General features: G+C 41.0%; 1 protein-coding gene across 1 annotated transcript in view; it reads right to left on the bottom strand.

The window, feature by feature from the left end:
- The window catches only part of htr4 (5-hydroxytryptamine receptor 4), a 165677-nt gene that overhangs the window by 78308 nt on the left and 61511 nt on the right, over window positions 1-25858 (bottom strand). Inside the window, exon 7 of the mRNA XM_080201107.1 lies at window positions 25245-25804. Within this exon, the coding sequence (XP_080057233.1) occupies window positions 25245-25804 (560 nt within the window). The remainder of the gene's footprint in view (window positions 1-25244; window positions 25805-25858) is intronic.

Here is a 25858-nt window from a genome sequence, read left to right as displayed (position 1 = left end):
CAAAAAATTCTATCAAATTTGTTGGGCATGATCTCCCTTTTATGAAGCCATGCTAACTATCCCTGATCAAGCTTTGCCTCCTTGGAATTTTTTGCAATAGTTTCCCTACCACTAATGTGAGACTTACTGATCTATAGCCCCCTGCCTTATTTCTACAACTCCTCTTAAAAAGCAGAGCACATTAACTGTTCTCCAGTCGTCAGGCACCAACTTTTAAGTTGCGCATTCACCTGCATTACTCTCCTATTTCTGTGCTCACTAGGAAAATTATAATCTTAACAGTTTCTGCTCTCTGGAAAATAAATGGAAATGCTTAACTGTAAGAAAAGCAATTCCAATTTACTTATAATTTTATAAGTATCTCCCCCATAAATGACTAAATAGCTGTCAGGTTCAGCAGCCTCAGATTAACCAGAAAAATACAAGTAATGGCAATAAAAACTAGTTTTATGGAAGTGTTTCTTCACTGTTTGCAATTCTTTGGCCTGGATTTTCACTCCGAGTCAGATAGCGGGATCAGGAGATCTGCCAGTTGGCCATGCTTGCCTCTGCGAAAGCTCACCTGAATGGCTGGATCTTCGTCCCTGGGGGGCAGATGCAGGATGGAGTTGGGTCCTGCATGCAGATCGGAGATAGCTATCAGGGCTGCCATTGAAAAGTCCCACTTCAATTCTCAAGGACTGCATCCCAACTTGCATTTTTAAACATTAAATAAGCCCTCTAGCCCTCATCCTTATTCTTCGTCAACCCTCATTCAGCCTCACGCCATCTTCATTTCAACTCATAACACCAATCGACCCCAAGTGTTCCATATCCTATAAACTAAACCGTGCACCCACCCATCCCAAAGTCTCCGATAGCTCCCAAGTTAACTCAATGCCAACCGACCCACCACCCTTCTCCCTTACACTTGCCGTGCCAACTCACCAAATATTCACCAGGGGCTGACATCAAGACCCATATTGCAGTAAAATAAAGGCCTAAACATCTACTACAGCCTTTACGACAATGTAAAAGCTCCCATTCACAAAAGCCCATTCATAGTATTTAGATCCTCATAAAATCATACAGATTTTAATAATCTCATAGCAAAGACAACTAATGTTTTCATAAAAACTGATTAAGTTCACAATCAGCTCAGTGTCCAAATAGCCTTGCTGAGTTTGGGTGTCCCTCCTATGTGAATCATTCCCCACCTCCTTTACTCTAGTAGCAAAAATGGGATCTGTCGGAAATGCGGCAGGATTTCTCAATCTGGGTCCTGCCCACTATCTTTAAAGGTCATTTTGACTCCACCACTCTGTGAAAACCTAGGCCTTTGTATGTTCAACAATGGAGCACTACTTCAACATTTAAGCCATGGCAGCAAACAATTGTATTTTAAATCCTATTTTTATATAATTGATATAAAGCTATAAAAGGATGATTGTTTGTTCAAGCACTTAGTTATACAGCATCTTTAACAGTAGCAACATTTCAAGCACTTGGATATGTCCAGCCCGGCAAAGTGAAACATTTATTCAGCAGTACATAGAATATAAAGAAACCCAACAGTCGCTTTTGATTAGATCAGCAGCTATAGCTACTGTTGACATTTCTGTAGCTTTTCACTCCAGGAATAATGCTATTTCTTCCACGATATCAATTATTAACACTCAGGTTAAAATGAGAAGCAACAATCTAGGGTAAAACATAATCTGAATAGATTTCTGACAAAGGACTTGAGTGCTATTAACAAGATTCTGTTTTTAATAAAAGTGATAATGTTATTCACAATAACAGTTTGGTTTGCTCTTTCACTGCAGAAAGGGGTGCATTGATAATGACTTAACATCTATTAATCTCAATTATTTTACTTTATAATAGTGATAATTAGTGACTTTCTGTGCTGGATACATTTTGAAACAATGTTCCACAACTTTGCTCCATTTCCTTTTGCAAGTATTAAACATTTCAATAAATACGAAAACATTAAACCACATTTTTCAGTCACCTACTCTTGCACTTACAGGTTTGCGCAATTTCTGCTCGTCAAATTGCTGAAAGTCAGAGCTGATAAAATCACAGTAAAGGTAGCAGGTATTCAGAACTTGAATGATCAGAGTAAACAGTTGCAAAATTCCTTAAACAATCTGATTCAATGATTGTGAAATTAGCAACACAAAAACTAAGAAGGAGGTTTAAGATAGAATGGGTGAATTCAATGGTAAATCTCACAGGATCTAGGGGAAGGTAGCCAAATGGATGCAACATTGGCTTGATGACGGAAGACAGAGGGTGGCTGTAGAGAGATGTTTTTCAAACTGGAGGCATGTGACCAGTGGTGTTGCTCAGGGATTGGTATTAGGCCCACTGTTATTGGTCATTTACATTAATGATTTGGATGAGAACTGAGGAGGCATGGTTAGTAAGTTTGCAGATGACACCAAGATTGGTGATGTAGTGGATTGTGAATAAGGTTATCTAGGATTGTAACAGGATCTTGATAATTGGGCCAGTGGGCTGATGAATCGTAAATGGAGTTTAATTTAGATAAATGTGAGGTGATGCATTTTGGTAGACTGAACCAGGCAGGGCTTACTCAGTTCATGGTATGGCACTGGGAAGAGTTATAGAACAAAGAGATCCTTGAAAATGGAGTCACAGGTGGACAGGATGATGATAAAGGCATTCAGCATGCTTGGTTTTATTGGTCAGAACATTGAATACAGGAGTTGGGACGTCTTGTTTAAGTTCTACAAGACATTGGTAAGGCCACACTTGGAATACCGTGTACAGTTCTGGTCACCCTACCATGGAAAAGATATTATTAAACTAGAAAGAGTGCAGAAAAGATTTACAAGGATGCTACTGGGAGCTGTTGGTTTGAGTTCTAAGGAGAGGCTGATGACTGAGACTTTTTTCCCTGGAGCATAGGACACGTAGGTGTGATCTTATAGAGGTCTATGAAATAATGATCAATCAGATAGTCAACACCTTTTCCCAAAGATAGAAGAGTCTAAACCTAGAGAACATAGGTTTAAGGTGAGAGGGGAGAATTACAAAAGGGTCCAGAGGGGCAATTTGTTTCACACGGCAGGTAGTGAGTGCCTGCAATGGGCTGCCAGAGGTAGTAGTGGAGAGGGGTGCAATTTTGTCTTTCAAAAGAATTTAGACAGTTACATGGGTAAGATGGGTATTGAGAGATATGAGCCAAACGTGGGCAAATGGAACTAGCTTAGTGGTTTAAAAAAAAAGACAGCATAGACAAGTTGAGCCGAAGGGCTTGTTTCTATGCTGTAAACTGCTATGACTCTATGACTCTAAGACAGATTGGATTTGGAAAGAGTAAAGTGACAAGAAGAAAAAGTTTATTCAAAAAAAACTCTAAGTGGCACTTTAAAAAAAAATTAATATCAGAAGGAATGAGAGCCCACACTTGAAATAATTAATTTTCATTTCCAGAGAGGTTTGGGATGATTCTCCTGGCCCGCTGCACTTGCTTGAATTTTCTTTGGGAGAATCGCCCCTGTTGACTGGCAGTAACCAACAGATCACATCGTTTAGAGCTACCAGCAAATATAACAGCTTCATGCCATTTAATGTAGTTTAATGGTGAGCCAGACAAAAGGATTCTATTTTTGCAAAGCTAAGTATGGAACAGCACAGAACAGACAGCAACCTTTAGAATTTGGAGTTTACTCAATCATTCATCCACAGTCTCAAATTGCTGCATTATTTCTGTAGAAATGACAGTAAGCGACATGGGCCTTATTGACATGAATATCTGGACCACTGTCAGTTTTGGAAATTAAGTCTGATCATCTGAAATGGAGTAAGATCTAGTTTTGAAAGTTAAGGGGCTATAAATGAAAAGAGGCATCCTCTCCATTCAATCACAATTTCAGTGGGCTTGTTTTACATTTAACCTTTACTGCATTGTGGATAAGTTACCTCTTCTGGGTCCAACTGAACTGCTGGGGCTGTAGATTAAGTAATTTATCTTGCAGCAACCCAACCTGGTTCTACATTTAATGGACTGACCCCACAAACCAGAAAACTTGAAAACCAAAGAGATATGGCTAAATCAAAGGATACTTCTTTATTATTGTGAAACTCTAATAATACTCAAAAAGCATGGGAGGGGTAAGGTTACTACTTTTGGTACAACCAGTAATGCAATCTGAAATTGCCCTCAAATTTGTGTTGGTTTTTTGGATTTTCTGCCCTAATTCATTTGCATAATCACAAATGTAAAATTATCCTTTAGAACAATTTAGAACTTTTTTTAAAGTTTAAGATGCTTCATATGTTTAAGACTGGTAACATGATGCTATTTTCTTAATTGGACTTCTGTCAAAAGCGACAATGTGTGGTTAATATTATTGCCCATTGTGAAAGCTATTCATGAAGGGTTTAGGGGCACAGGGCTTTGTGCTGCCAAGTGGACCAATTAAATGCAGAAAAGAGCATTAATGCCAATTCTTATATTGTCAGGTTAAAAACATTTCTTAATACTTCAAGTGGAACACTGCAACTCATTTATTAGCTATGGAAACAGTGAGAGGACTTAGGATCCCAAATGCCAGCAAAGTGAATTGTGATAACTTTAAAACACTTGTGGCCTGGGTTTTTGCTACTGAGTTGAGTAGCTTGGGAGAAACTCCCCTGAATGGTGAAATCTTCACAATTGTGGGGGTGGTGGGGGTGGTGGTGTGGATGAAAACAACCTCTGCAGATGCAGATCAGAGATGACCACTCGGACTGTCAAGTGCTGTTTAAATGGCCAGCCTTGGTTCACTGGGACTTTGCCCCAGTTTTCAAACGTATTTAGTACTCTAGACTTCACCATTCACACCCTTCCCTTTACCCACTCATCCCACCCATTCTAATATCCTCTCCATATCCTCCAGGCCAGCTCATGCCGACTAATGCCCAATTCACTCATCACTCTTTGCCTCAAATCCTCTATGCCAACTCACCCACTATCCATTATGGGTTGACCTGAGGAACCATGTTGAGACGAGCTGAAGACCTTATATTTCTCTTACCACCTTTAATATTGTATACAAAATACTCTCATTCATGAAAGCTCATTAAAACATTTAAATCTCCTCAAGTACTTAATCTGTTATAAATAAACAGACTTATATTTATAACCTCAAATCAAAGGTAACTAACCATTTAATAGCTTTTCTAAACGGTCAATCAAACTGTCAACTTACAAATCTGACTAAGATAATGATAGGTTGTGGAAAGCAATAAAACATTAATAATGACGTGATGATTGGGTTAAGTTAATTTTTTAGAAGGCTAGAGATTAAAGTGACTTTACAGTTTGACAATTGTACAGATCTTCTCAGGCCCTTCTGCAGCTTTTATGACTGCTCAAAAAGTGCATAATTCCTACACTATGGGTTAAGGCACATGCTTTGATGAAAATGAGCTTTATTTAAATACAGGAATGAACAAAGATGCCACAACCAGATCAGAACTCAGCCCCACTCTCCCATACACACATTCTGAGCACAAACGCAATGTTAACACTGCAGATTTGTATCAACCCCTGAACATCACATTAAGCATGGTGGCATGGTGGCACAGTGCTAGGAACTGGTGTCACAGCTTGGGTCACTGTCTGTGTGGAGTCTGCACACTTTCTTGTGTATCTGTGTGGATTTCCTCCCACAGTCTGAAAAATGTGCTGGTTAAGTGCATTGGCCTGAACAGATGCCAAAGTGTGGCGACTCGGGGATTTTCACAGGAACTTCATTGCAGTGTTAATGCGAGCTTACTTATGACTAATAAATAAACTTTACTTAAGCATTAACTTACAGTTTGGAGTCAATCCAGACGTCCATCTTTCTCCAACCTTCTCATTTCTCTTTTGCTCATTTTCTCCCCATTAATATGCTTCACATCCTTCTCTGTCCTTATTCTCCATTTTCCCTTCAAAACCCTTACTTCTGCTCTCCTGCCCTAGTGCCTGTTTCCCCCTCCCCTTTTCCATCTCCCACTCCCACTCCCACTTTCTGTCCCCAACCATCCTGTCTCTTCCTCACTTCTCTTCCTGTCCTATCCAAACAATGTTTTACTCTCCTCAATTTCCCCATCACCCCACTCCCTAAGTTTCCACTGCATTTCCTCATCATCATCTCCTTATCTCCTCCTTCATCTCACTATCTCTCCCTAATCCCCTTTCACCCTTCATTCCATCAGATGTTTTTTTTCCACCTGCCTCCTTCCTTATCCCACTTCTTGGTCCAATTCTAATTTCTCCTGCTTTCTAATTCCACTTAACCTGAATTCTACATGCTCTGTATTGTAGCATAGGAGATCAATTAGTTGTAATAAACATTTATAAAGAAGGACCATTGATGTTTAAATATTTGCTTCAAATGGCATAAATTTAAATACTAGTTTTAAATGGCAGAAACATTAACATTGAGAAGCTGTTTAAAAATCTGAGGAGTTTACTAAAGTAAGCACAGTAACTAGTAGACTGTACAAATGCCACTTTGAATTTCAGCTTGTCAACTGGCTATATTTAGTCATCATTAATTAAAAGTGCCAGACAAAGGACCTCAGTTTTACCTGCTGTCCTAGCTCTTAATTGAAGAAAACAACTTGGGAAAGTTTCCTAATTTTTATTCAGTAGCAAGTACAAGTAAAGAACTGAGTATAAGATTTATACTAAATCAGGATGCTACCCAATATATCTAGATGCATTACCAATTCTTGATTATATCCCAGATCTAAAATAAATGAGAGACATAGCAGAAAGAGGTAGGAATTCACAAACACAGAAAAGCCCAACAACGGACAGAGCTGCAGTAAAGACGATGGGACTGATTTTAACATATAAGGGAGGTGGAAGGGAACGCACATAGTGTGGCCCCCACCACCCGTTCTTTTGGATAATTCAACTAAGTTAATTTAAAGCAAACTAAGGGACAAAGCAAGAAGGGCAGCTCCCAAAAAAGAAGGAAATAGTTAAAAAAAAGCAAAGCAGAAAGGTGGCACAGTGGCACAGTGGTTAGCACTGCTGCCTCACAGCATGAGGGACCAGGGTTTGATTCCTGACTTGGGTCACTGTCTGTGTGGAGTTTGCACGCTTTGCCCATGTTTGCATGGGTTTCCTCCCAGAGTCCAAAGATGTGCAGGTTAGGTGGATTGGCCATGCTAAATTGATCCTTAGTGTCAGGGGAACAGTCACAGTAAATGTATGGGGATAGGGTCTGAGTGGGATTGTGGTTGATAGGGCCAATGGACTCCTTCTATACAGTACTGTAAATGAAAAGGGGCATTCTTCTCTATTCAATCACAATTCATTGGTCTTGTTTTACATTTAACGTTGACTGCAGTGTAGATAATTTATCTCTTCTGGGTTCAATTGAGCTGTTGCTATAGATTAAGTAATTTATCTTGCAGCAGCCCTATCTGGTCCTCCTTCTGCACTGTAGGATTTTATAAAACAAAATGTGATTAAAGGGGTCGGTGATACACCCAAGTCCCTGCGGTGCCCAGCGCGCATGTAAGGCCTGGATGGTGTTCCCAGACACTACATGGTCCCTCTTCAGGACTCCTAGCTGTGAATATAGCTGCAGCAGAGGGGCAGACAGTCAGGTCAGATGACCTCCTCGTCACCCACTGCCTGTTAATAACGGCCCCAAACTCCCATGTCAATCCAGTACAATTAAACACTAGCTGGCTGTTTAATGGTGGGTTTATCCCAATTAGTGCCGGGATAATGAGGCCCGCGCTTACAGCATTGGGATCAATCCACAAAGCTGATGTAATTCCAGCTCTTGATTTGAAGGGCTGCTGACACTGAGGAGAGCATGCACAAAGGCAGCAATTTTTAATTTTAAGACTGCCATCGCTGAGGTAAGGCAGCTATGATGACCTTTGATCTGGAAGCAATAGAGTGAAGAAAATTTGTAATGTATTTAAAATGTCTAGGGAATGTGTAATTCTTTTAAACAATGTTTGCAAAGGACGTTTTAAGATTTTGAATCAATTGTAATGAGATCAATTGTAACTTCCTTGAATAATAAGAAATACTGGCCCATGTGACCTGGTGACTCTTGTACCAACAGAAGGCGAATTAGCAAATGAAAGCTGTGAGGCTGGCAGAGAAAGAAGCTACTGTTGTAAAGGGCAAAGAAGAACTGCAGACATGAAGGAAAGCTACAAGCAGAGGAGCTGGATGGTGGAGCACAGAACATAATCATGGAGAGAAAGCAAACAGAAATGGAAAGAGGAGCAGAGAGAATTCGTGTGAGGAGAAGAAGCAAATCATTTTCTGGGAAGAGTTTTACAGAAAAGGGGGACATGAGCTCTTAGAAACAAAGATTGCAATTCTCCCATCCCGTCTGTCGCTGGTCTCTTAGTGGGCGCGTTGTGGGCATTGTGAAACCACATTGATAGTTGGGCAGGAAGTTCTGGCTTTTAGATCAGCATGGCCAGAGAACTCTGCCCAAAATGTGAACTGGCTAAAAAGTTCTAAAACTGGGAAAGCAGTGAGAATAGTTTGGTGCTGTTAATGAGCTTTTCCACATGGTGATCAAATCAAGAACCAGGATGTTATTGGTTGGTCAATTGATAAAGCACTTTGGCAAGCTGCACCATGAGAACTATCATGACTTGAAGGAGTGAAGGTTAATGGAAGCATGCCCTGCTAATGAGAATGGTTGACATGGAACCCAAAGAAAAATCTGTTGTTGTACAGGGCTGGTGAGCTTGCATGAATAGAGAGCAGCAGATTGTGGAACTGTGCACGTACGCAGTGTAGGCAGTGATGTGAATATTTGTGGTTGCGTAAGTTACATCTCTGTTGTGTCGACTATTGAAAGTGGAATATATCTCTTTATTTGAATGATCATTTGCCTATTAATTAATATGCAATTGGCTTTAGTTCTGATTTGTGTTTAAAAAGCTATAGAAAGGGAATCTTGTTGGTCATTTCTTCAACTGGGGAGCATTTAGTCAATTTGGTTGTTTTGGTCATGTTTTTCCCAAAGGGATTGTAACACAGCAGTGAGTGCAGAGAAAGAGCAGAGAAGCTATAGGGCAGAGCATCTGTTGTCATTCTGGTGACCCTGGTGCCAGTGGTATCTCATGCCTGGCTTGGATAACAAAGAAAGAAATATCATCTGCTGATCCAGGGCCTCCCCACACAAGATCAGAATTACCCACTCCCATAGCAGCAGCTACTGACAATGTTGCTTTTCATTACTTGGCAGTGCCAATGGATGACCATGGACCCAGGTACAGCTGAGTGATGATGGGATGGGAGGTAGGGGTGTCAACAGCAAGAACAGGGAGTATGTCTCACCAGCCACCCCCACTCAACCTTCCCAATGTCGGCTCCCTCAATCAGTCGCTGAGTGCCTGACAACAGGGGAACTCCCACCCTCCCACCTCCTCCACAGAAGCCTGCAAGGAAACACACCAGGGTTTGCTTTTCAGACATCCCAATTATTGAGTCCCCTGCATCACCACTGAATGAATACCAGTGGTGACAGGAAAGAGGCCCTTAAATGGGAATGAATTAATGGGAGGTGATGGCCTATAGTATTATCACTAGACTATTAATCCAGAAACTCAGATACCTGGCGTCCCACCGTGGCAGATGGTGTAATTTGAATTCAGTTTAAAAAAATCCATTAAGAATCTACTGATGACCATTAAACAATTGTCAATTGTTGGAAAAATCCATCCAGTTCACTAATGTCCTTTAGGGAAGGAAATTTGCCATCCTTACCTGTCTGACCTACACGTGGCTCCAGAGCCACATGTAAGCCAGATCAGAAGGTGATGGCAAGTGCCTTCTTGAACCACTGCAGCCCCTGTGATGCAGATACAATCACTATGCTCTTAGAGAGGGAGTTCCAGAATTTTGACCCAGCGACAGTGAAAGATTGTAGATGTTTATATTTACTGTGAGGATCTTGTTTGAAAATAGGCTCTTAACTGTCTTCCAAGTGCAATTAGGAATGAGCAATAGATGCTGGCCAGCCAGGCCACTCATGTCCCACGAATGAATAAAAGTAAAATTTGCCCATGTCAGGACCTCAATTGGTAACAGGGATGGAATGCTGTCTATGAGTCTTCCTGCCAGGGTCTTAATTGGGCCAATGGCTCATGGCAGTTGGCTCCACACTCCCTATCCTCCTGCTTGATTAAAAAGCGCTTGCCACCAAACTTGACAAGGAGACTGCATTAAATTCTGCCCACAATGTGGGAGTTGCCTTGCTGTATGTAAGAGCTCAGAAAATCTGCTGCAAAATTGGCAAGTGCACAAAGAAGACTGGTTGTTGTGGAAAATTGGAAACATTCGCACTGTGTGCAGTAGGAGACTTTTAGTTGAGATTTGATCAAGGTGCATCGCTGCCAAATGTTATATTTTTCAAAAAGATGGATGACGTGTCTTCCCTTGTTGTTGATATGAACAGGCCACTAATAAAAGATCGGAATGGAGGATTGAGAAATGGGTTATTGTGGTGATGTGAAGGCACTTAAAAAGGGCAATCAAAGCCCCTGTAAATGCAATTGTTTAATGTGTGCCGCATTTTAAGATTTTTTTGTTTCTATTTCTTCTTCATTGAGAAGGTTTTAGAAAGGAGCAACGCAACAGTATATAACTGTTGTTTTAAAACAACCCAGATTCACAGTTTTCTTTTTTAACCTGACAAGATATACACATTGGCAATGTGTATTAAAACTAGATGAATCAATTTGTTGAGGGCGACAGCTCATTAAATACAGATAGAATGTGGGACATTGATTCAACCTAGATCCAATAAGCCAGGGTATTCTTTATACTTTTTGACAATAGCGGGAGATGTCTTCTTAAAATCTGCAATCCAGGAAGGGAGTAGGTGGGACCAGTTTTATTGACAGATCTAGTGATAAATCACTGATCGTTATTCAGAAGACCACCTACCCAAAAGTTGGATATACAACAGAAAGGAAGAAACAGGTGAAGAGAGTTGGATTTAATTCCCATGGAGTGGGTGTCAGCAGCAGATCTGGAAATCGATGCTGTCACCAACAGGAAGGGATTTTGCCTACCAACCATGGTAGGCAAATGGTTGGTCAATTAACATGTTGGAGGCACAGGACCTGTCCAATCATGTGACAGTGATGGACAGTAAGATGCCAATTTCAGCAATATTTGGCAGAAGGACTCTTAACTGCTCACGAGGGAATTTAAGGATGGACAACAAATGCTGAACTTGCCGGCAATAGTTACGTCCCATGAAGGAATTTTTAAAAGGTACATTGGGAATCACAAGTTGTGAGCTCATTACAGATGTGCAGGAACTGCCAACAGAAGCTGTGACAGTCAAGGGCCATGGCAGTCAGAGGATTGTTGGTGGTCCATGCTAATCCCCAGGCTGATGATTGGCCTCTGGTTTCAGCTACTAGAAACCTGCTGAAGCTGCAATGATAGGAACATCTAGCAGACACTATGCATAGAAGGTGGAGGAATCCATCCAGGCCATTGGTGCTGCCTTAACTTCCTCCATCGAGAGGTTGGTGACCAACAGACCACTCATTGGATGCCGGAGATATGCATTTGTTTGTCCATGAGCTCCACACAGCAAAGGCAAGGTTGATGAGCCTGGAGTCCCCTCCAGAGGCTCCTCCATTGCTGATATACAGAGAGGTCACATTGTGCACTGACAGGAAGGAGGAGTGACTGCCAGCTACACTGGGGCTCCTCGCGTACAATCCTGAGTGTGGACTGTGGCTCCTCAACCCTCTCAAGTGGGTCACATTAAATTCACCCAGCATGTACTTCCACAGATGTGCTTCTGCTTATCTGAGTTACTTTTGGCAAATCATGTCAGAAGAAGGCACCAGAGAGGTTCTTCCTTCTTCAGCCACCCTGTCAAAGCCTCTGTGGCCATTTTATTACCCTCCCCTTAGGTCAGGCAACTTTTTTTTTATTCATTCATGGGATGTGGATGTCCCATGTGGGTTTGGAATCACATGTTGGCCAGGCCAGGATTTCCTTCCCTAAAGGCCATTTGTGAACTAGATGGGTTTTTTAAAGATAATTGGCAATAGTTCCTTGGTGACCATTAGACATCTAATTCCATATTTTTCTTGAATTCTAATTTTACCCTCTGCCATGGTGGGATTTGAACTCTGGTCCCCAGAGCATTATCCTGGGTCTCTGTATTACTAGTCCAGTGATAGTACCAGTACACCCACCTCCCCCATGCTACACCACTGCCTCATTAACAGCATCACACCAACTGCCCAAGAATATGCCTACTCCCAATATCCTAACATTTAATGTCACTGCACATGCAATTTCTGACAAGAATCAGGGACAATGGCAATGCAGATGCATAGAAACTCCACTTTATTCAAGACACACCCATTCTCGCCCCCACCATTGCAGCCCTAGGGATTTCCAGGGTTGTATGTCAAATCAAGTAACTTGGGCAGAGTGGTTATTTAAGAAGAAGTAACTTGTGTCTTGGCAGTTCTTGTTTAGTTTGAGTTCTATAAAATGTTCATTGTACTGGCCAAATTTTTAAAATATTTCTGAGCCTATATTCTTCAAAATCAGTAAGCCATCTAAAGCAATAAGATAGACAAACAAGCGAACCTTCATAAAAGATCACAACAAACTCATAAAAAATGTTAACAGTGAGGCATTTTGTGTTAAATCCAGTTCACATTCCAGCTTAATATGGAAGACTTGACTAATATATGACTCTAAGACATAAGGGACTTAGTGGATTGTTATGTGATTAAAACATCACAGCAGCAAGCTGGATATCTGGTATCAACACGAGGGATAAGCTAATTGGTGTTGCACATTACTTAGACATTAATAGAGTGAGGTCCTAGAGTATTCATAAAACAAAGTAGGTTGTCATATGGAGCTTGTGCATAAACATGTGTGCTATCAATCGCTCCTTGGTGAATGAGAATGCGCATATCAGGCTAACAGCCTTCAATCTAACCTCTTCCATATCCTCATCTTCCTCATTTTCATTGCTTCCCTCCTTTGAGAGACCTTTTAGAACATCCCTCTTTGACCAGGTTTGTAGCCAACCAATGCTATATCTCCCTTGGTGACTGGTTATCATGTTTTGTTTTGTGAAGGGTGCTTCTTGATTATATTAAAGGCACTATGTAAATTCATGTCAGCTGGAATTTTCTGGCCATTCATGCCCCTCATAGGGGTGGGATGTTCCAGCTTTCTTTGTCAGGACACACTTCAAAACAGGAAGTACCTAAGGCCTCAGACTTTCTGTCTTCAACACTACCACGTAACAAGGGAGAATTAACAAGACTGATTGTTCACAAGGGAAGTGCTAAGGTCCCCCACCCCCATCTACCTCCATTGAATATCAATGGATTTTGACCATAGGAAGTGGAAACTCCTCTGTTAACATGAATAGCTTGGACTAACAAGTGGCAAGTAACATTTGTGCCACCCAAGTGCCAGGCAATGACCATCTCCAACAAGAAAGAATCTATCCACTGTCCCTTAACTTTCAATGACATTACCATCGCTGAATTCCCCACCATTAACATCCTGAGAGTTACCATTGACTGGAAACTCAACTGAACAAGTCATCTAAATACTATAGATGTAAAGCAGATCAGTGGCTAGAAATCCTGCGATGAGTAATTCAACTCTTGATTCCCCAGAGCTTGTCCATCATCTACAAGGCACAAGTGAGGGTATGGTGAAATACTCTTCACTTGCCCAAATACGTACAGCTCCAACAACACTCAAGAAGCTCAACACTATCCAGAGAAAGCAGCCTGCTTGATTGCTACCCCTTCCACACAATTCACTCCCTCCGCCATGATTAGTGACAGCCTTGTGTACCTCTACAAGATGCGCTGCAGGAACTGACCAAGGCTCCTTAGGTGGCACCTTCCAAACCCAAGACCATTACCACTTTGAAGGACAAAGGCAGTAGATACCTGGGAGCACCATCATCTGGAGATTATCCTCCAATTCACTCACCATCCCGATTTGGAAATTTAATAAAGTTCCTTCACTGTCAATGGGTCAAAATCCAGGAACTCCCTCCTTGCACTATGGGTGCACCTACACCAAATGGACAGCAGTGGTTCAAGAAGGCAGCTCACCAGTGCCTTCTCAAGGGATGGATAATAATAAATAGTGGCCTAGTCTGCATCGCAAAAATGAATTAAAAAAAAGACTTCAATTGCTAGCTTTCACATGTTGGAAACATTTGATTCTCAGCCTTGCTTGCTTTCTGCAGCAGGTGGCATACTGCAGAATGCAGCAGCAACATTAGAATCATAGAATCCCTACAGTGTAGAAGGAGGCCATTCAGCCCAACGAGTCAGTACCGACTCTCTGACAGAGTATGTTGCCCAAGCCCTTTCCCAACCCTACCTACATAACCCCATTCATTTACCACAGCCAGTCCACCTAACCTGCATATCTTTGGACTGTGGGAGGCAACTGGAGCACCCAGAGGAAACCCACACAGACAAAGGGAGAACACGCAAATTCCACCCAAGGCCGAAATTGAACCCAGGTCCTTGGCGCTGTGAGGCAGCAATGCTAAACACTGTGCCGCCCAGACGGAATATCATTGCTGAAAGTAAGCTATAACACCTAGCCTTCTGTCAAACCACAAGACATTAAGTTTTAAAGTCTCCTTGAGTGCCTGTTTCTATAAGATCCTCCAATGTTTGCCTGAAAATGAGAACAAGAATTACCAAAGCTGCCTGCATCACCTACTGCGCATCTTATTTGAAGATACTCCTGTTTCCCACATCTGGTCTAGTCTGAACTTCAGCTCCTAAGGGTAAGACCTTCTCACTGCATTCTTACAACTATCTCAACTGTTAGTTAATCTGCTTAGTTTTAATATTCTTGGAAGTGATATTCTTTTGCTTTACTGTATCTTTCCATGTGCACATGATGTTTGTGAATTAGTGATAAACCCGGGAAAAGTGTATATGAATGACTAATGCTCCTGGTTTAAAAAATCCCCAAAGCCTGCTGCTAGTGACTTTGTAATAACTGACAACACACAAACAGAGTTTGGGAACACACTACAGTCTTGTCTAAATTAAACTGTAACTGTGGTCAGGAAGATAAAAGAATTAAGAATTAAATTGCTTCTTAGTGCAGGTTAGATGGATTAGCCATGTTTGGGGTTAAAGGGATAGGGCAGCAAAGTAGGGCCTGCATATGGCACTCTGTCAGAGAGCTGATGCAGACTTGATGGGCTGAATAGTTTCCTTCTGTGCTGTGGGGTTCTACGATTTCAATCTGTCTCTCTCTCCTGTCCGTAACATATTTATCGATCACATCCGTTTCAGAATAATGGGCAGGATTTTACAGCCACACTCATCCCAAAATCCCGCCTGAGGTCAGTGGACATTTCCATTGTCTGCCCCTCATCCGCTCCAGGGCAGTAAAATTCCGATGATAATGTCTGAGTACAAACAAAGTGCCAAATTTATCCCCCTCTTTATCACTTTGAGAGTCTCTTATTCCTTTCTTCTCTCTGTACCATGTCCCTCTTGTCTGTTTGTTCCCCTCTTCTCAACTGATCTTCCTCCATCTGATTGCTCCAGTTATCCCACTGCCTTCTGCACATTGGTATTGGACATGGCCTTGACATCCCATGTGACAAGAGGACAAGAAAACACTTCAGAAATCCAATTATTCGATAAATGGGCTGGAATTTTCCTACCATTCCCACCAGTGGGGTTTCCTGGTCCTGCCGATGGTGAACCCCCACCATGGGTTTCCCAGCATCTGGGCAGATAAACTCCGTTGACAGTGGAAAGACCAGAGGACTCCCACTGCTGGCTACTGGCAGGCTGCCTCTGCAGCCACAAAACAAATTGTAGGAGGTGTGGAAAAGCCCACCTCTTCACAGTTAATCTGCTGTAACTGTCCTCCACAAATGGTGAATTTTAATGGAATCTCAACTTAAAAGAAAAAAAAATTTACAACATTCTTTAACACTGTTATTGTTCTTTATTATAAATTCCCTATCGTGTGGTGCACCATAATCCAGTTGAAAAAGTAAGTCTTTACTTTTGAACCAGCTGGTAAGAGGCTTATCAGCATTGGCATATTGCTGTTTAACTATAATATAAATTTGACATGTACATAGAAGTGTATAAAAAAAATTGACATGTTGAATAAATGATTGCGCACAATTCTCATGGATTTATTTCTTATTCAATGAATCAGGCTATCATTTACTTTAACGTCATTGTGTAAGCATAATTGTTAGCATAAAATAGATCATCATTCATTAACAACTAAACAAATTCAACTTCTCTTTTTAACTGGACTAAATGTACCAATAAATTGCCAAAGACCCAGTCATTTCTCCGCAAGGTTTGGAGAACTCTAAGCTTTGAAGTTTCCCTATTTGCTGGCACACTAAATGAATTCTGTAAACCGATTTTACAATTTGCCACGTTGTTCACTTATTAAGTAACTGTCACAAGAAGGAACAAAGCATTAACTTTGCTCAAATGACCCGTCTCTTGTCATTTGGACTTTGATTGATGTCATGTTTAGAGCGCATTTGCTGTAGATGAGTTTACCTTGGTAGCTGGTCAATCATAAACAGCTTTGCTGGAAAAACTGGATTGATTGAATATTTTGATGAATGCTGTATTAATGGGAAATGTACAATGGTATTTAAGGCTACCATTCCCCAATTAGGCAGACTCGATGTCGTGCCTCAGAATACGTGGGCAGTTGTTAGATACTTAACACATTAGCTGTAGTCTACAGTATGGAAGCTTGGATTTTTGAAGACTTAACAAGGTTATTAAATTGATATGGCACTCAGTATCTTGTCTCCGCTGAAATAATTGATCTCTACGGGCAGCAATGGAGGTAGCTTCATTCAGCCTCACAAATCCTGAGCAAGCTACAATTCAATGTGATCATTAGTCAATGATTACTCCTGGAAAAATCCAAGGACATTAATAGAGGGTGAGGTAGAATCAAACTTGGCATGTGTCAAATGGCCTGGAATACCCATTGTTCAGTTTCAAATATCAGGCTCACTGCACAGATGAGGTGCTGAATGAGTCACATCCTGGATGTGTAATGACCTTTCAAAAGACAGGGATAGTGGGACTTTAACAACTTATGAACAATGATAGCACTTGGTGTATCACAAGATAGTCTCTTCTCTACTCAGAACTGGGAGAGGGAATAAAAACAGAGGTTAAAACTCACATCACTTGGAGGAGAAAATCTGGAAAATTCCTATCTGATTCCTCACTATGCAAACAAATCTAACCTCTGGCCCTGAATCCCAGGCCCACTGATCTCTGCCTTAGCCAGAAAGAGGCTCAGAGAAGCGCTACCCACTGCACAACTGGCAGCCTGTTTGAGCGCTCCACTATTCTTCTAGGAAAAGAACCACTTCCTGGTATCCAAACAAGATCTGGGCTTTTACAACTTTAAACTGTGATCTCCTTCCTAATCAATTCATTGGAACAGTCTGTCATTTGGTGTACAATCAATTCTCTTTATCAAAGTGAAAACCTTGATCAGATCACCCTTATGTTTATCACATTCTAAAACGCTTAGCCCCAGCTCTCTCAGCCTAATTTGGTAACAAATATGTTTTAAACTGGGAATTAGTCGACTGACACTCCTCTAGCCCTTTTCAAAGCCTGAACATTACCCACCATGTGAGGAAATCAAAACTGAACACAATACTCCATCTGCAGCCCATGTCGTTATAATGTACACAAGATAAAATTATACTATATATATATTAAATTTAGTAGATGTCCCATGGAAAAATCTTTATAAGAATTCTTTAAAAACACATACCATATTTAATTATTTCTGTAGGTACAGGTCAGGAATCACCCTGTCCTGGTTAAGTGTAGCTTCAAAAGTACACAAGAAGCTCGCCGCTATCCAGTATGAACTTGCTCAGTGTCCCATCTACCATCTTAAGCCTTCACTTTTGACACCTGGCCTATGGGATTTTTTAGTATTAAAGCTTAAAAAGAACTTAGTTTCAGGGTCACATGGAAGAAAAGACCTGGGAAATCGACCTTGGAGGAGCAGTAGTGCCATCTAGAGCCAAGAATACTGAAAGTTAAGTTTAATAGTAAGTGTACCTTACAGTTTAAATATGAGTAATGGATATGTTGGAAAGTGGGACATACAATACCTAAATGTGATAGAAATAGCATGATGTGACTTTCCTGCAGCCCCAGAAAGTGAACATACCAAAAATCTTGAAAAATATTCTAGATTATAGATTGACAGATATTAGTTGACCACTTGTGTTCAAAATTGCACAGTGTTGAATCAGGTGAGAAAAGCTATGTGAAACCCACCAGCTTCACAGGCACCTTTCTCACCTGATCTAATAGCAGTCTGTGCAATTTCACAGTGCTGACGAGGATCAGACAGCCAGCTGGAGGGGCGGGGCCTAATCACACCAACAATACCAGGATTCTGAGATGAACGCACTATTCTTAATGGCGCTACAATCTCAAATTTAACTTGAAGGCCCTCCTTCCTGCCACCTCAATGGAGATTGGGCCAGCCCCCGACAGCGATTAAGCCCCACTCCTCCCACAGACATTGGGACAAGGAAAACACTCCCCAACGCTCAAACATAGAAGGGCATTCCTTACCACCATGCTTACTTAGGTCAAGGTGTATAGATCAGGGCACTCTGTTCTACTATGTAAGCATCAGGGTGACTGAGCCCACATCCCTGGCATCGGGCACCACCCTCTTACTGGCACCATCCTCCCCTTCCCATCACTGCACCACTTCACACCCCTCCAGCGTCTCCAGCCCCCTCACCCGAGGTAATCTCCTTCTCCCCTCCATTTCAAGCATTGCTCCCCCACTCTCCCCCAACCACCCACAGCCACTAGGGAAACTCTTCCAATGGGGCTTCCCAGAATACCAGCCAGATTGACAGTGAGGTTGGATGCTGGGGGCAGTGCCAGGATCCCTCACCACCAGGGAGACTAAATTCATATGATGCCGACTGGGTGGGAGGATATGTTGTTGGTAGACGATATAGTGTCATGGCAGGTAAGTAAATACTAATTCATTAAAATATAATAAAGTCTAGTTTATGCCCTTTTTGGGTCTTAATTTGATCATATCATCCATCTGGCATTAATCCCATTTCCGGCTGCACGCAAGACTGAGCGGTCATTGTGGAATTTATGCCCATGATCAATGGAGCCATTAAATTGTGGCCAATGTGACAACAAAGTTAATCACAGTATAGTTTTATAATCAAAGAAATATCCTTTAAAACATAAAATATATTTTGTTATTCACTGTAAAATTATTGTTATTGAACTGTAATTTTCCACATTGATTGCTCTATTTACAATGGCCCTTTAATCAGTAGTAGGTTTTTAACTGCCTATGCTTCTCCTTTCTCAATAAAATAAAATTGAAATAATGTGGCTGCAAAAGATCTGAAATAAAAGCAGCAAATGCTGGAAAAGTGCAGCATGTTTGGCACTTTCTCTCTCCGTGGAGAGAGAAACAGGGTTAACTTTTCAATTCTAATCTGACTCTCCTTCAAAACTCGAGAGATGTAGAAATCTGACGTGTTATATGTAGTTGAATAAATAGGAATCAAGCATTTGGAGCAGAATAGAAGATCAAACATGATCAAGATTGAAAGCAAAGTAGGAGAATGTAAATAAACATTAATAAAAATAAAAATAAAATGAAAATAAATTTAGAGGAAATATCCTATTCCATCGACTGATAGTATCATTTATACCTGTTTTAATACCAGCAATTAAAATGGTGCCACCTGATTTCTGCTTGACTGCTATTATTGTAACAAACGAGAAATGTCCTTAATTGTCAAAAGGATAAAAATAAAATGTAGGCATGTTTAAAGTATGGCTATAAAGATTGAAGTTCTGATGAGGAGAGAATATCATTGGATTGGTGAGAAAAGGATCTCAGTGGCACAGTGGTTATCACTGCTGCCTCACAGTACCAGGGACCTGGGTTCGATTCCCAGCCTGGGTCACTGTCTGTGTGGAGTTTGTGCATTCTCCCTGTGTGTGTGTGAGTTTCCTCTGGGTGCTCCAGTTTCCTCCCACATTCCAAAGATGTACGGGTTAGGTGGATTGACCATGCAGAGTTGCCCCTTAGTGCGAGGGGGACTAGCTAGGGTAAATGCATGGGATTGTGGGGGTAGGCCCTGAGTGGGATTGTAGTCAGTGTAGAATCGATTGGCTGAATGGCCTCCTCCTGAAGTGTAGGATTCTATGACAGCTCTGTCGGATTTGAACCATTTTCCTATACCTGACAATTATCTCTGACCAAATCAATTGCCCTCATTGTAGTTGATTACCAGTTGCATTGCTGAAAAATAAGTAGAACAGAAGTGTGCCTTTCTGTCAGTTCTTTTCTGTCTGTCTCTTCCTCCAGTTTGAGTGCATCTGGATCTTCCTCATTCCTGGCTTCTCTCTTTCTTCCATGTAAGCATACCTTTCTCTATTTCTCTCTGCCTTACTTTCAATTTCTTTCTGTCTTTCTAGCATTCGTGTTTCTTCTCAATTAAAAAAAAAGATTTTCAGCCCAAACTTCCCTCAAACTAAAATTTGCAAAGTTTATGTTTTATGTTGTTTTGAAACTTTCAGTTGAAGTAAAATTAGTCAAGACTCCATTCTGTTGTAGCTCAATTTCTGAGTCCTGGGTAAATTACTTGCAGGAAATCACACTGATTCATAAAGGGAATCTTCCCAGTGCTCAAAGAATACAGGATGCAGGCAATTGAAGGCTTCGATGCTAGCTGGCAATTACTTTGACTGAGTCTCTTCAGCTGTCAGTGTTGGCTCTAACATGCCGATCAGCTCAAGCCCAAGGGCTCTCAAAGAAGCACAGATATCTGACAAAAAGCATTGTGAAACTATTTTAAATGCAGAAGATCCAAATTTAATAATAACATTAGCTATTTTCTTGCCTATGCTGTAATTTGATGTACACGCTTTCTTCACATTTCACTTTGAGCAATCTACATCTGTTTGATGACCTATCTATTGTTGTTCTACACATACACAATTTGAACCGATTAACTGCAACACATTTTCATGTCCACAGCCTTCTAAAATGTGACAAAGGAGCTATGATGTTGAAAATGATGTGCATTAGGCACAACATGGGCCAAGTTTCCCTAGAAGGCCTTTAAGGGAAAGGATCTACACCCTAGCTATGATTGTAACGCTACATTCTGCACCCTTTCCTTTCCTTCTCTGTATACATTATGCTTTGTCTGTATAGTAACACGGGAAACAATACTTTTCATTGTATACTACATGTGACAATAATGAATCAAATCAAAAGACTGAGCAGGAATGGCTGATTGTTACGAGTTGAACACTTGACCATATCTCAGTTTCAGGTGTATCCGCATGAATAGGGCTGATGGTCATGTCAGTTAAAGCACAACTGGGCAGCTGCCACAGGAAACTCAATGCAGGATTGGCCAGAGTGTAATAGTGCCTCCCCACAGAAATTCAAAGCAAATAGTTGATGGTGGTTTTGAGAAGTCATTTTCTATATTGTTCGGTATGAGCAACAAGGCAAGGCCATAGCCTGCTAAATTTGAATGCCTCAATCACAGGCATTTAAAAAGAATCTAACATTGCCAAAGATGCAAATATGAGAATTATATGGGATAATGTCATGCCTTCAATTGCATATGGCAACTCCAAATGGATCAGAATTTTACCCTGCTTGTCCTGAGGATACCCTGAATATGGTAATGTGGTTCATTTACACTCTGCTTACTTCTGGGTTCAATTAAGCAGAGGGGAAAAGGTGGAAAGCCACTGAGACTGGATCTCTTGTACCCTCACTTTCTGTTTTATAAAGTTTCCCAGGGGGAGTTGAGTGAGTGATACCACTTTGGCTTCAATCTCATTTTTTTTCTGTTTTATGAAAGTTCAATTAATAAGATACCCAAGCAAGTGGGCCCTGCTACTTGCACACACTTCTCTCAGGTCGGAGACTGGGCAAATCCGCGTGGCAACAGAAAGGGAAATTTTTTTTTTAATAAGGTTACTGTCAAGCCCATACACTCCTCCCCCTCCCCATTGTACAATTGCAAACCCAATATTAGTTGATGGGTGGTCCAACAACTCAGTGTTAATCACTGGGGTGGTCCCACACCTCGATGGCTTCAGGCTATGGCGATATAAACACATGTACATTTGAACGTACAAATTAGGAGCAGGAGCAAGCCATCTGCCCCTCACATTTACTCTGTCATTCAATAATATCATGGTTGATCTGATTGTGGCCTCAACACCATTCCCCTGCCTACCCCCTACGCCTTTGGCTCCCTTTTTAGTCTAGAATCTATTTATTTATCCCTGCCTTAAAAAATATTAAAATGACCCTGCCTCTGCCTCTCTCAGGGGAAAAGAGTTCCACAGAATCATGCTCCTCAGAGAGAAAAGGTCTCCCATCCTCATCTTAAATGAGATTCATCATATTTTTAAATTGTATCCATGGTCTCTCCCAAAAGGGGAAACATTTTCTCAGCATCCATCCTGTCAAGTCCTCTCTGGAGCTCATATGTTTCAATAAGACCACCTCTCATTTTTCTAAACCAGTGGATACAGGCCCAACCTGCTCAATTTTTCTTTGAAAGGTAAACCTCTCATCTTAGCAACAGAAACTGATACAGTATACTGTTTCCCACTTCTGCCATAGCATTGCTGGGCCTGTGCCTTCAGCAGGCCTAAGCCTAGCTCTACCACCACCATCAGCCCCAATCTCCAGACCCCAGAAGACCTAGAAATCACAGTGATAACAGGTATCCTTCTGCTTTTCTTATCTTTTGCAGCTGGATAATAAGCTTTGCCAAGGGCAAAAAGCAGGAAAGTTTATCGCCAAAGGTGTATTATTCACTTTCTTCATCTTTTCTATTTGCTTCTTTTAGTTCTGTTACCATTCAGACTGCTAGGATTTTTAATGACTGAATTGGCTCAGTTGTATCTAATTGTTTGGCAAGCACAGTTTAGTCAACATATACAATGCCTCATAATCAATGGTATAATTCTGAATAAAAACTATTGAAAGTACAATAAATGGTGACAAATATCAGTCAGTGTTGTGTATATTACTTAGCAACTGGCACTTCAATAAAAAAGATGTATTTTGCAATTAAGGTGTATTTGATCACCTAAATTTCTTCTGATTCAGTTGAAATAAACTCTGATGCAATTTGAAATTTCAAAACATGAAAATATTCTTCAACTAAAAAGTGTCTGTGGAGTTTGGAAGTCTGTACTGCAAATTGGTTTTCATCAACAGTTTTTTTATAAATGCTAAGCGCTAATAATTCAAGGGCAACTATGACAAATTTAGAAGAGCTTTGTGCCTTCCTGAATGGTAATTGAGCATTCCAAATAATGGTGTCTTGTTGACCATCTGTCATGTTGTCATGACTGTTCTGAAGGGATTATACATTCCCTGATTGAGATCCAGTGAGGTCAGTCAAGCTGCACATATCTCTGCATGGAGATACGATTAAATCAGAGTTCAGGTCTGGTCCCTACATTAATATTGCTCTGGATTTGAATAAAGTGACTGCAATGGTGAGAAGCGATGCCAGTTTATGACTGCCACTCAGAATGATTGATGGTTTGCATGTTTGGTTTATTGCTATCATTTTGCACTCTTTGGAAATGAGAGTCAATTAGCTGATGGTCTTTTGGTGATTATAGCTGTATAACTAAAAACAGAAATGGTCATTCCATCAATAAGAAAACAGAAGGTTACATTTGCTATTAACTTCTCATGAATAACTCAGTTATCACAAAGCCTCTCATCTCAATTATCACTCCTAACTCAAATGCCATGTTGCATGAAATAAAATTAAGCATCAACAATGCTGTACAAAGTTACACAGATTCAAAAGGTTTGGAGAATGGTTTGCCACAATATAACATTCCAACACTCTCTGAATGTGACTGCCCATTAGGAGCTCAATGTCACTAAATATGCTCTTTTTTGACAAAAACTAATTATCAAACTCCAGGAGCTGGCAGGAAGGTAGTTATTACCTTATGTGCGAAACTGCTCCTCAAAAGCATTTCCAATTATTAAAAACAAGTAACTCTCATTTGAAAAGAAAAAAATTAGGAGGCTGCCCACATGGATCTTATAGCCAGCTAACAATAATGCTAAAACTAACTGTCCTGTACTTTAGTATATCTGATAAGAATGTGGCATTGACCAGGACCATTTTTCTGGATAAGTATCTGTCTCAGAGCTTAATGTTAAGACTTCTTTGTTCATGGGATGTGGGCATCATTGGCCAGGGCAGAATTTATTTCCTGTCCTTAACTGCTCTTGAGAAGATGCTGGTGAACAGATAGATTTGATCAAAAACGCCAAGCAATACAAAACACCATCAAAACAAAGGCCCTATCCCTTTAATCCACTAAAGATTTAGCGATATCATTCCACACATCAAACTCCTGCCTTGGATTCCCTGGTCTGGAGGAATCCCTGAAAGCTCAGTAGCCTTGTCAGGCACCCTCACCCTGACAGGTCCTGAGGTCAGGTTATTGGTAAGAAATGCAGTTGATATTGTAAATCTCACCAAGCTACCACCTGGAGTGGAGGAGTGACAGACGCTTGTTCAGGGGAAAAAATTATTAAAATTTGAGTCAATTTTTTCAAATGCTGATTATTTTCCTGCAATTGATTTGTTGCCAATTCAGTTTTAAATCTTCGTATTCTGCTTCGGCAAGTGTGATGCCAAGAAGGAAATGGTTCCCCCGCTAACCAGTATTGCTAAAGTGTAAATGATGGAACATACGCCAGTTGGTGCAATTCCACCATTATTATTTCATTTGTATACACCCACCAAACAGCAGAAAAAGTCCCTCGCTGTATTTCACCCACCTGCCTGCCCAGAAACCACCCAAAACATGCACAAAAACTCACCAAGTTTATATTATCAGTGTAACAGCTTTGAGCAATGAATTGGAGTCCAAATGAAAAGGTTAGATTTACCAGAGTTATAGTCATCATACAGCGCAGAAAAGGCCCTTCGGCTCATCGAGTATGCACTGACAATATCTACTACTAAACGTGTGCTAATTCCATTTTCCTGCACTCATCCCATATCCAAGATCATGAAGCCGGGTCCGTCAGTTAATATTGAAATTGTCTGCTCACCGACATTAGGACTAATTTAAAGGCAAATTTAATGTGCAATGCATACCTCAATACATGAGCTGACCCATTGATTGTTGTGGTGGAGCATGGTATAGTCTGTCCCAGTAAAGAGGATCGCCTGTACCGTTCACCGCAGCACAGAATTCTCAGGAAGGCACGCCTGAAGGATCTGTTCAGATAAGCGTAGAGGAATGGATTCAACCCCGAATTAATGTATCCGAGCCATAGGCAGGCTGTCCATAGCTGGTCTGGAACAGAGTAGTTTATAAATGGGTCCACGATGTTTGTGATGAAAAATGGTGCCCAGCAGAGGCAAAAGCATCCCATAATAATACACAAGGTTTTGGCTGCTTTGGTTTCAGTCTTCATTCTGTGGTTGCCTGGATGGTCAGCTTGTTGCCCAGAGTCCGTTGAGGTTCCTGCACGCTTCAACATTTCAATCTGATGGGCATGCTCTCTGGCTGTCACATATATCCTTTGGTACGCTAGTACCATTAAAATAAGAGGTATGTAAAATGCTACAACAGAGCAAGTTATGGCATAAGGTTTGTTCACCATGAAAATACATTTTGTATTTGAGTCATTGCTGAATTTTCTTTCTTCTACCTGCAGAGTAAGAAAGACAGCAAAGGTCTTATGATATCAATAAAAGCTTTTTAA

The sequence above is a fragment of the Carcharhinus amblyrhynchos genome, chromosome 13 (assembly GCF_965287045.1).
Source record: "Carcharhinus amblyrhynchos chromosome 13, sCarAmb.v2.hapA, whole genome shotgun sequence".
NCBI lineage: Eukaryota > Metazoa > Chordata > Chondrichthyes > Carcharhiniformes > Carcharhinidae > Carcharhinus > Carcharhinus amblyrhynchos.
The sequence above is the reverse complement of the archived record's forward strand: the minus strand, read 5'-3'. Positions and strand labels throughout refer to the sequence as shown.